The 12,590-nt window shown below is 39.7% G+C and overlaps 1 protein-coding gene across 1 annotated transcript; it reads right to left on the bottom strand.

Annotated features, from left to right (window-relative positions):
- Positions 1-7,922: 7,922 nt before the first annotated feature.
- LOC147891176 (short-chain dehydrogenase TIC 32, chloroplastic-like) lies at positions 7,923-12,107 on the bottom strand. The gene is made up of 8 exons (XM_087389879.1): positions 11,955-12,107; positions 11,355-11,586; positions 11,128-11,207; positions 10,872-11,028; positions 9,749-9,827; positions 9,559-9,640; positions 8,576-8,625; positions 7,923-8,142 (listed from the first exon to the last, which is right to left on the bottom strand). The coding sequence occupies exons 1-8, from the start codon at positions 12,076-12,078 to the stop codon at positions 7,984-7,986; spliced, it is 963 nt and encodes a 320-aa protein (XP_087246005.1). The 5' UTR covers positions 12,079-12,107; the 3' UTR covers positions 7,923-7,983.
- Between the last annotated feature and the right edge of the window lie 483 nt (positions 12,108-12,590).

Below are 12,590 nucleotides of genomic sequence, written 5' to 3'. Positions count from 1 at the left end.
GAAAAAAAAAAGGTTGAGAGGGATATAAGATGAAACAATGAACGAAATGGAATAGTGGAGGCTTGAGTTTGCAATCCGATTACAAGGAAGAATGAAATGGTCGAGAGGGATAGAAGATGAAATGGTTAAGGGAATGGAATACCGGTTTGTAGCCCAACTACACTATTAAGGTGAGAGACACTGTAGTGGTTGTAACCTAACTACACTGTCAAGGTGAGAGCCACTGCGATGGTTGGCTTGAATTTTGATTAATTCAAGGTGGCAGTACTGACTTGCATGGTAATGAGTGATTCGAGGTGGTGGCATCTAAGATTCCTAGCCACGGCTGTGGTGGCAGCTAAGAACCACTGGGTTGGTAGTTAATTACCAGCCACTGCAATGGCTTGCAATTACTCACCTTCCAGTTACCACCATTGCATGCATGATGACTATGAGTGCAATAACTTACCAGTCACCAGGCTTGTACTAGAGTGCATGGTAACGAGGGATTAGAGGTGATTAGGCTTCGTGATTTAATTTTGTGGGAATTACTGCCCCGTGGTGGTGGCTGTCATCAGCCATGCCTCTCATGGCTATGATTCCACTGGGATGGCAATTAAAATTACCAGCCACAGCTTACCCACCACCGGGCTTAAGCATGCATGATCACTACAAGTACGGTAAAAATTACCAGTCACTGGGCTCGCATGCTCAGTAGAGTACTAGAGTGCATGGTAATGAGTGATTATAGCCACGTCTGTCATGGCTATGATTCCACTGGGCTGGTAGTTAAAATTACCAGCCATCGCTCACCCACCACTAAGCTTAAGCATGCTCGATCACTTCGAGTGCACTAAAAATTACCAGTCACTAGGCTCGCATGCACGGTAGAGAACTAGAGTGGATGGTAATGAGTGATTAGAGCTTTATGATTTACCTTTGTGGGAATTACTTCTCGATGGTGGTGGCTCTCATTAGCCACATTTGTCATGGCTAAGATTCCACCGAGCTGGCAATTAATTACCAGCCACTGGAGTGTCTTGCTCACCCACCACATGGCGTTTGCTTCATGATTACCAACCCGTCTAGGGTGGCGCCTAAGATTCCACTATGTTGGCCTACAATTAATATGGATGGAACCCCAGGCTCCAGCCACCACCACGGTGGCTCGAACTTTATAATATATATAAGATCCATGGCATTTGGCATTTTACTTTGTTGCTCTCATCCGCCCTTGCTCTGCTACTTTGCTCCACACACTCTACTACTTTGCTCCACACCCCTCCTTTAGTTCTTTTCCACCCATCCTCTACTTTGCTCCACGCTCCTTCCTCCAACTCTCGTCACTCATCTGCTCCCTTGCTCATCTGCTGCTCACCCACTCATCTCCACCATGCGTACTACCATCCCCCTCGATGCTTTGTGGTCCCACTCATATAAGGTGATTGCGTTGCACTCACCTAGAGTAGAAATGCTAGCACTAGTGGAGACCCTTCGTTCCCACAGTCGATTCCCCACACATATGCATGTCACCACCTTAGATGAGATGCTCACAGAGGGCCTCTTTATGGCTTGTGCTATATGGGTTTCCCCTAGATGTCGACAAAGGCCTCACTATTTTTAGAGCAGAGTACTCTCGAGTTGTTGGGGGGGACGTAGTTTGAGTTTTGGCAATGTGCATGGTGGTCTTCAGCCTCTCCATTGTATCCTCCTTGGCTTCCTAAACATTTTATGAGATAATCAGTAGCCATCACGATGAATTGATTCTTGCTAGGCATGATAAAGAGAGGACCAATAGTGCCGGAGAAGAAGAACTTGTTTTGGCTACCCAAGATTCCAATTGTCGAGTGGCGATGTTCCGAGGTAAGGACATGTACCATCGGTGAGGCAGACATCTTGAATCTATGCATCTTCAAAAATTGAAGGCTAATAGTACCCTACTATAAGAATCTTGTTGGAAGTTTCCTTTAGCAACATCGTGTCCTCCACATAATCCCTCATGAAATTCTTCAAGAAGCCACTTGCCAACTTTATGAGAGAACATGTTTCTATAGATTCCATTACCATGTTGGAATTAACCCTGATTGACTCTTATATGTAGTACTTTGCTACTTCTTCTTTGACCCTTATGGAGGTACTTGCATTTTATAAGATAATCCAATGTCTCTTGATACTTAATAGAGGTAGTATTCACTACCATAAGGGCTGCACCAAAGAAATCATAATCTTTTCATTCATTTCACAATATGATCATATGCTTGAGATAGTGCATATGATCATATGCACATCCAAGAACTCATAATCTTCTAATCATTTCCAAAATGATCATTCATGAGATAATGCATCTACATTGATATATTTAGATCTTGGGTAATCCACAATTTCAATATTATACTCTTGTAAAAGAATAATTTATCTAGTAATAAGCCTTATAGCTTAGGCTTGTTCGAAATAAGCCTCAAGTTTCAACACATGATGATCAATGCTATAGTGGGAGATCTAATACATGATGGAAAGGGAAAAATAGAGAAGGAAATGTCCATCGACATAGAGACTCATAACTCTGATAATCCACCTCAGAATAGTGAGCAACTTTGTAGGTAGTGGTTTGAGAATATCTTGGATGCAATGGGACTGACAGCACTGCAAATGGTAGTCTCAATCTCTAGGTCCAACACTGAGAGAAAAAGGCATAGTTGTTTCTCCTCTCTAGTGCCTATTTTTTCAAAAGCTATATCTTTTGATAGAGAGCTCAAACCAAGTTAACCCAATGGAACTTTCCAATCCATTTTTATCTTTGGAGACAAGGTATGGGGAAGCTTTTCCAGCAACAGCAGCCAGCTGGTGCTTAGTGGGATATTATCCCACATGAATTTCAATTCATACAGTGGAAATAACAAATTTGTCGGATATAAAACTACCATTCATGTCGTACCCTCATAATACCCAAACAAGACCCAAACAAGGTGCATCCTTCTTAGTCCCATCACCATCCAATATTTTGTGCAAAAGGATCAGCATTCATTTTGCAATTTTCAAGTGAGTTGGATTGCTATCATGAAAGTGAGCTTTTAACAATTTGACATGTTTATATTGGATGTGAAATCATGAGCAAAGATTCCAAGGGTTTTTAATCATTGAATCAATTGAATATCGAGATGATTATATAGATACATTTGTGCTACCTCATCAATGTGAACAAGTACATTTTTGTACTATTCTTATTTGATAGTTTGGATTGTAGGTATTTTGATTGTTGATGAGCTGATTATTCTCACCTTATTTTTCGATCGGATTTCTTGCACACAAAGTGGTGGTATGTGATTCAAATCACACCAACAAAGTGCCGTGTCTTTGAAGATGTTGATATTGAACCCCGTACCCTAAAAAGGTTGTATCTATCTCTCACCAATATAGAAATATGAAATATTTCTAGCACTTTCCTCCAAGTTAACCCAATGGGACTTTCCAATCCATTTTTATCCTCGAAGACAAGGGATGGGGAAACTTTTCCAAGGCTGATGCTTAATGGGATGTTATCCCACATGAATTTGAATTCATACAATTGAAATGACAAATTGGTCAGATAAAAAAGTACCATCCATGCAGTACCCAAACCTTGGGGGGGTCACTATGTATAAATCCAATATATCATGTGCGTTCGAGGCCTATTTGTAAAACTCCTTATCTATGAATTTATCACGAACAAAGCACACCCTTTTTCTATTCAATTTGTGAATAACATCTTTACATGATATCCTTCTATATGTAAAAAATGTGTAAAAAGGGGTTTTAAAAAACTCCTTCTGTTGAACCCACTTGCTACATTTACATATTTATGAGTCAACCCCCGAGATTCAAACAAGGTGCATCCTTCTTAGACCCACCACCATCCAATCTTTTGCAAAAAAGGACCCGCATCCATTTGGAATTTGTAAATGAGTTGGATTGCTATCATGAAAGTGAGCTTTTAACAATTTGACATGTTAATATTGGATGTGAAATGTTCAAAGTTGTGAGTAAAGATTCCAATGGTTTTTTTATCGTTGAATCAATTGAAATGTGTTTTTGTATTTGATATTTTGGATTGTAGATATTTTCATTATTGATGAGCTGATAAGTTATTATCATGTTATCTTTCAATCGGATTACTTGCACATAAAATGGTGGTATGTGATTCAAATTGCACCAAGGAAGTGTCGTGTCTTTGAAGATGTCAACACTGAGGAAGACATGACAAATGTCATAGTATATGACATGCAACCAGCTGGCACTTCCAATGCTTGACTCCAACTTAGGAGCTGATACTAATCAACCGTCAAAAGGTAATGATACTCTAAGCTCTTTGGATCATACGTAGGCCTAGATGTGGGGGATCTAGTCTTTGATATGCAAGACATAGAAGGCTTAGCCCATGATGAACATGATGGTTCCAATATGTTACTAAGTATGTAGAGGAAGATCTTCATCTAAGAATTCAAATAACTGACTACATAAAACAAATCTATTGTGTTATACTCGTATTTCAAGAGTTTATACATCATAGACTATCTTACATGATAAAATCGAGTTTCTAGATAACCAAATATTTTACACATAATAGACTATCAAAAATCAAAGTGTTTCTTGTCAGAATGAGGCATGGTAAATTTTGCAATGTTGCAATAGACTTTGACAAAATATGTGTGCCTCGGGATCTATGGAGCGCTCTAAGGTGGATGGCACCTATGTGGAGACATGATGAAGAGAATGCTCATGACATGTACCTCAAGTCAATTAGGTTCCAAGATAGATTAGCTTGGACTCATAAATAGAATCTTGAGTAAATGTGCATTTCTCTCTTCTTTTCAACAATACATGATAGGCCTCTTATATAGAGAGTGCACTTACCACACTTATAGGATCCTCTGATCCACATCTCTCCTTGTAGATATCCTTAATCCACATCTCCACATCATGTATTCCACATCTTTGGGTGGCTACTTTAATTCTTTCCTATACCATACCTTAATCTTTAATCTATGTGCTCATGGCACCATATCTCAACACCTCGCCTTGGTGCCATGATCCATTGGCTACCGCAAGGTGATCAGATGTGAGTTTATATTTCATCACGTCCCCTTAGTGCATACCTTGCTACATAAGGTGGTCAAGTGTAGTTTTTACATGTTAATACTTCCCCTGGGTGCTGACATGGCTACTCTTAGGTGGTTAGGTTTAATTTACAATTGTGTGGGCTGAAGGTGGCAAGGCTTTTGCTTCTCAATACATGATGTTGATGGCGTTCACTTCTTTGCTTGATGTAGCTTGATGCGTGATGCTTTGTTCTTCCATGTGCCTTAATGCTTTATGTGTGGATGCCATGTCATGTGCTATGGTCATCTCATGCACTTGGTGATGTGGTAGTTTACCAATTCTAAACCAAAACCTAACCTAAACCAACTTGTTGTAAAGTTGACTGTTGGGGTGACTTAATTGAACCAGATAGTCTCTAAACATGCTTAACCACAGTTACTTCCAATCTACCACATGTCAAGATAGGCATGTGTGCCATGTGGCACTCTACTGACCATTGCATGGCTAACCTTGAGAGTTAACCAAACTGAACCACTGTCTGGTCCAATTCGCCACATGCTTAGGTCTGAGACCTTGGAGAAGCTTAGAAATAGCATCGCAAGAGACATCTGGCTAGTGGTCGATGTCGCGGAGCTGCTCTACAGGTTGGCTTTATCATTGGCATTGTTGTTGGCTATGGTTGGCCCGTTTGCATGAGGTCATCGCTGATTCATGGTGGGCAGTGAAGAAGGCATCTGTCATTGAAGGTGTTTGTTGTGTAGTCACATAGGTGGCTATTCATGTCAATGGCCTTCTGTTGGAGCTACCTCCTTCCAACCGACTAGGCTGTGGGCTTGTAGCATTGTAGGAGCTGCAATCCTACTGGCTTGTTGAAGTCGCCTCTGAGTGGCATTGGTCGTGTCTAAGTCTCCCTCTTTGATGGAGAGGTAGCTGCCCTTGAACGGGAGCCGCTGAAGGATTTCTAGACCTTTTTGGAGGGGTTGTTGATGGCTCGTATTGGAGTAGAGGTCGGCAGTGCTGCCTTAGTCACTTGAAGCTGAGTGTTGGAGCTTCATTCTAGCTACCCTCCTCCTTACCGATATACAATGGTCACAAAACTCTATATGTATTTGATATATCTTTCTAAGAATAGATAGGATGACTCTCTTTCTCACAAATCTCAAAGTGCTCTCAAATCTCTCAAGACAAATAGAAATCTCTCAAGAAGAAGGAGCATGTATATATATATCTCTCTCACGTGAACGAAAATGGATGGAAATCTCTTCCAATGAACGGAAATTCTCTCTCACTCTACGGAAGTGAATGGAACTCTCAATCTCTCGATCTCTCAATCAATCACACTCTCACACAAGGATGGCGCCTCAGCGTAAGGTAGAACCATGCTCTAATTCCATGACAAAATATGCGTGCCTCAGGATATTTGGAGTGCTCTAAGGTGGATGGAACCTATGTGAAGACATGATGAAGAGAATGCTCATGACATATACCTCAAATCAATCAGGTTCCAAGATAGATTAGCTTGGATTCATAAACAAAATCTTGAGTGAATGTGCATTTCTCTCTTCTTTTCAACAATACATGATAGGCCTCTTATATAGAGAGTACCCTTAGAATAGTCAACACTTGTGGGATCCTCTGATCCACATCTCTCCTTGTGGATATCTGCAATCCACATCTCCACATCATATAGTCCACATCTTTGGGTGGCTACTTTATTTTCTATACCATACCTTAGCCTTTAATCTATGTGCTCATGGCACCAGAGTCTCAACAGACTTTAGGCATTTCAACCCATATTCTAGCCACTGTTGTCAACGCCTATTAATTTTGTTAAAAATCCATTAGTACAAAGCATAAAAAAAGGCCCCATATTGTAATACTTGACTTAGCATCAATTGTGGAACTTGATATTGTTGATGCCTATCAATTTTATTAAAAAACATCAGTACAAAGCATCAAAAAAGGCCCCATATTGTAGTATTGTGACTTAGCATAAATTGTTGAACTCAGAAAAGTACACATTATTAGGTATTGAAACATATCAAGAGAAATTTAGGCATAAAAAATAGTAAATATAAAACAATCATACTAATATATAAAATTGACTATTTGAGTCACAAAAGTACATAATATTAGATATCAAATTAATGATAGAGATGGATTAACTAAACAAAGACTAGTTATAAATGGAGTGACATCAAGATGAAGCATTGGCTAATCACACACTTGGTCAAGAGGGTTGTTATTAGTGTGATACTTGCCACCATATATGTACGAGAGCCATAAGGGAGCCATACACCTATTTATCGATGAGACTATGTATGACATAGGTACACATCATATTATACTAAGCAGTGTCAAAAGGGGGAGATCGTGCTAGCATATGCAAGACACATACCCAACTTTGACCCCCCCTCCACCCTCCCCCCCCCCTCTCTCTCTCTCTCTCTCTCTCTCTCTCTTTGCATTTATGACGTGCGCACACTCTCTCTCCACACTCATCAATCAAGGTAGGATAATAAAGTTAATAATTGTGAGCCAAACTTGGCCTTAGCCAATGAAGTGACTACCACAAATTCTTTAATATAAATCATGGATCTAATAATAATGAAGTGACTAGAAATCTTGATATAAATCAAGGATAAACTATTAAGGAAATCAATGCAGTAGCCCAATAAATTTTACACTTGAGAAACAAACAAAGTACTATGACAAAAAATGTTCCAACATGATGTAGTTTGAAAATGCCTATGCTTGCTTCAATTTATCACAGTCAATTCTCTAACTATTAAAGCTAGTTTCATAAGAAAACGCATGCTCTTATCTTAAAATTAATATTTTCAAAGGATGAAACATGTATCCATAGAAGCAAATTTGGCTAATTGCTTTAACTAGTATATATTGTTTGTAGCATCAAGGTCTATTCTTTCAAGATGTGAGCTTCTCAGTAAACTCCCATAAGTCCTTTGCAAATTTTGCATTGCATGCCTTAGCACTTGGCTTAGACACTCTACAATCCACAAAATATTTTCCATTTATTTGGTTGATAGATGGGTGGAGGGCTAGGAGGCATTGTGTAGCAGCACCCTATGGAAAGATCAAATGTTTATCAATGATCTCTCTCTCTCTCTCTCTCTCTCTCTCTCTCTCTCTCTCTCTCTCTCTCTCTCTCTCTCTCTCACACACACACACACACACACACACACCGTGCGTGTGTGCACACACACACACATGTACACGCACATACGCAATTCTATGAAAGGCACATTTGACAAAGGCAAAATCAATTGTATGGGTAACATGAGCTCATGTGTAGCCTAGGACTTTCTACTACCACATATAGCTATACTAAACATTTGCACATATAGCTACTAAACATTTGCACATTTCTTACTAGAGCTATATATTAAGACATATTAAGCTCCTCATACTAGAATATCATTTACAATGGAAACAAAATTTAGGAATTGAGAGTATTGAATCATGGATGATGTCAAAAGTAAAAGATTTATTTTCTTACCTGGGGAATTGACTTCCATAAAAGTCGTCCCAAAATCCGCCCAATGGATTCTATAGATACATCATCAAAAGGCAAAGCAAAGTCATCATACTTTCAAAATGTGAGTATGGATGAGTGCCCACCCTTGGGCGCCAACTCCCTTTACTAAGAAAACCTATTATAATCTTGAGTATGAGATGAATTCAACAATATGCCATGCGTAGAAATTATTCAAATAAACATGGTTGTGTTCTACACTAAAAGAGCTTTAAATATGTCTTTACACCTTGAAATTTGAGTAACACATGAAAAAGTTACATTAATTTGAAAGGAGATGGGTTTTCATATTTTAGTGTATTTTTTGTTTTACCCCCCCTCATCCAAAAGACCCCCCCCTTGGGCCTCACATGTTATGAAAAATATATAAAAATCTTAAAATCTTGCATATTTTTCAAGGTATATATCTTATATTTTGTGGGAGGGGGGACATGAAATTTTCATATTTTTCCTTTGCATATTTGAAAATTTTAAAGGAAATCCATGCATATTATATATGGACCTTGTCCCCCCATACCCTAGATTTTGGACGAGGGTAGTAATATATTACACATTGAGTTGGTGCCCTAGGGTGCCCACACACTTTTTATAAAACATGTTAGTATACACTTTGAAAGAGTCTCAAAAGAGCTATACGTCATTTGATATTTAAAAATGTCATATATATATATTATATTACCAAAATACTCTCTCTCTCTCTCTCTCTCTCTCTCTCTCTCTCTCACTCACTCGCTCGCTCGCAAAGCATGGCTTGCATGATTCACACCTCCCTATTACCTATTGATTTACAATACCATTATCAAGGTAATTTTGAATTACCCCATCTTAATTTGTTGATTTTGATTGCATCTTCATGTCACTAAATAGAGCACATTTCAAAGAAACATAAAATATAATACATGGTCATTAATACAAGACAATGAAAGAAGATTTGATAAGTAACTTACGAAAAGACTGAGTATGTTTAAAGAGGTTCGTTTGGATCACTCCTGGATGAAGAGTATTAGCAACCAAGTTGACTTGCTCCTTCTGTGAATAAAAACACTTAAAGATCAATATGCAATCATTAATATGAATTTACCAAAGCTAAATCTTGTAGTTGTGTACATGCTTGCTTGAAAAAGCGATGTATCCTACCTCAAACTGCATTGCTAGCTCATTTGCATGTAATATATTTGCAAGCTTTGATTGCCCATATGCACGCCAAGGTGTATAGCTATAACAACAACATAAGAGTTAGTTGTAAATTGTTTCCACACAATAATAACAACATTTATAGCTTGTTGTGAATTACTTGCATGAAAACACCTTATAACCTACAATGAAAAATCAATGTGGGTCTAAAATAGAATGACTATTTAGACAATTCAATGTAGCTCAACATTCTTTTTTCATGATATTTTTCTATGTGGCTCATACCAAGATCTTTCTTACAAATGTTAGATGGGCTTTGATACTTAGGTTTTCCTCAACCTCATGATATTGTTATTATTAGTGAGGGGTTTACCTTATATAAAGGACATACTTACAAATAATATAAAGCATGGGTTGATAAAGCAATTGTTCAATTGCAATAAACCTTGCTTGCCACCTTCTTTCCTTAAGGCTCGGTGTCATGATCGTTGCCCCTTGTATCACAACACTTAACTTGCATTTTTATAAGGATGTACTCTATTTTGGAATTTAGAAAATTAAGTATTTTGGGCCATAAGGGCAAAGTTAACCAAAGCTGACAGCATTAGGATTACTTATCCCATGTCAAGTAATTATGTAAATGCTTGCATTGTAAGTAACAATATTCATTATGTCCCTCAAGTTAAGCACATTGGGCACAAGGTTGGAATCCTATGAGATGGTCCATTATAGAGTGTCCACCCACCAATATTACGGTCTTTTACAGTAGTTAAGGTTATAGGTCTATTTAGCATGGGCCTCAAGGAGGTTAGGACATAATCATGCGAGATGGAACGTCTAACAATAACACCACTATTATTCTGGGGAACTAAAACAATAACGGTACATATTTTGCTCATAAGAACACAATCCTTCCATCAAGGTGGTGCTTACATCCTCAGGAAGATGGCGATGCTTGCCCTCGAGACATTACAGAGACAGGCGGGGGGTACGTAACATGCTTGGGATTCGAAGATACGTAACATGCTTTGGAGCCCTCGTAGAACTCCTTAGTTTGGAGACAGTCAACCGTTAAGTTTGACTGAGACATGCTATGTGTAAAACAGGCCGAGTGTAGAGGGATTACCCTGACTGGTCGTTCAAATTGTCGAAGCGGATGCCACCGGGATACTTGAACGTCTGATGAGCGACAGATGAAACATTCACAATTCTGCCTTGGATTCCAGTTTCCTTGGCGGTGCTCTTCATGTTATCCAGCAGAAGGCTCGTTAATAGGAAGTGTCCTGCGTGAAGAATGATCAGTTGCAACACCACCTGTTACGCAGCATGCACACTGACCACACAGTCCACATACAGGCTCTAATCCAAGGAACGGTGCTCACCAACATGATTTGTTGCGAACTGCATTTCAATTCCATCTTCTGAGAGTTCATATGGGCAGGCCATGATAGCTGCATTGTTGCTGCCGTCACGGAGTCGTGAATGAGCTTCCTATTAGTGGTTTCAATAGAAAACGTTCAATGAAAGACAAACGTGTGGTAATTAGATGCACTCCACACATGGGAAGCCGGTGCCGACAGGAGCCGGCGGGAGGCTGTAGTTTGCTTACATCAAAATGTTCAGAGTCAGATTCATCGCCTTGAAATCCTGAGCAAATTTGCGCACTGAATCCATCGAACTGAGGTCAATCTGCAAAACATGCAAGCGCGCACTTGGGTTCTCGCTGAGTATACTGTCTTTCGCCTTCTCCCCCGCAGAGACGTTCCTCACGGCAAGCACAACCTGCGCGCCACGTAATGCCAAAACCCGGGCCGTCTCCATCCCGAGCCCGCTAGATGCACCTGGGCGTACGATCGAGAGAATACAATCAGGTAGCTTTAACTTTAACCAATGGAGAATTAAATCGGGCAATCTTAATTGAGATTTCGTGGAGCTCCACAACCAGCAAGGCATGACAGGAGGATAGAACTGAGCCATTGCATCGCTGGACCTAGAAAAGCACTGCTGAGCATTATATACTCTTCTGTGGGTCCATGGCGGTGTAAAAGCTCAGGCAGGAGTGGCGCAGAGATGAGCGAGATCTCTCTCTCTCTCTCTCATGGATGAAAGAGTCCTTTCACAAGCTTAAGTGGATGCGAACACTCTCCGTGTTCTCAGAACAGAACCTCAAATTGATGCAAAATGCCCAAATTATGCAAGGGACAATCACCTGTGACGATGGCAGTGCGGTTGGAGGCATCGATGCCATAGGTAACGTCTTCGGCGGTGGAGGAGGAGCCGAAGGAAGGCTTTTCTTTGGAGGATGAATTGCAGGAAAGCCATGAAGGAGCCATGTGAGTGGAAATGGAAGATAGTAGTGTTGAAGAACAAACAAACAACAATTATAGAAGACAGCATATCATGCTTTTTGACACAACACAAAAGCTATGCTTTCTGGAAAAGTATAGCCTTTAGCAAAAGCTAAGGCTCCATTACTTTAACACCCCCATGGCAATGTCGATTACCTTTGGCATCATAGGAAAAACCCGAATATTAATAAACATCCTTACAATCAACTCAGTTGCTAAAAATTATGAACCAAACTTGTAACACCAAGAACTCTCTTATGATCGTCATGTTTGCTTTCTCCCAAGGCTTTCAACTTATCCTTCAACCTAGCATCCAACTTGGATTAAAGCGAATATATATAGGGCAAGGAGAGTATTAAAAACATTATTATAATAATATATAATATAATTATGATAATCACACATAGTGTGGGCAGGGAGGTGGTGTGCTTCCTTCCCTAAAGAATTATAATCTGAGGGAATGGGCCATACCCCGCGCATCGAGATTCAGAGCATCA

This window comes from Dipteris shenzhenensis, chromosome 18 (assembly GCF_047967505.1).
Source record: "Dipteris shenzhenensis isolate YYH24624 ecotype China chromosome 18, Dip_SZ_1.0, whole genome shotgun sequence".
Lineage (NCBI taxonomy): Eukaryota > Viridiplantae > Streptophyta > Polypodiopsida > Gleicheniales > Dipteridaceae > Dipteris > Dipteris shenzhenensis.
Note: the sequence above shows the minus strand (reverse complement) of the source record. Positions and strands in the feature narration are given on the sequence as shown.

What these genes read in the sequence shown, in the direction of transcription:
- LOC147891176 (XM_087389879.1), bottom strand. Translation starts at nt 12,078, where the DNA reads ATGGCTCCTTCATGGCTTTCCTGCAATTCATCCTCCAAAGAAAAGCCT. An exon ending in CCGCACTGCCATCGTCACAG is followed by an intron (nt 11,587 to 11,954) that starts GTGATTGTCCCT and finishes TCGTACGCCCAG; the next exon opens with GTGCATCTAGCGGGCTCGGG. An exon ending in GTTCGCAACAAATCATGTTG is followed by an intron (nt 11,029 to 11,127) that starts GTGAGCACCGTT and finishes TTCTTCACGCAG; the next exon opens with GACACTTCCTATTAACGAGC.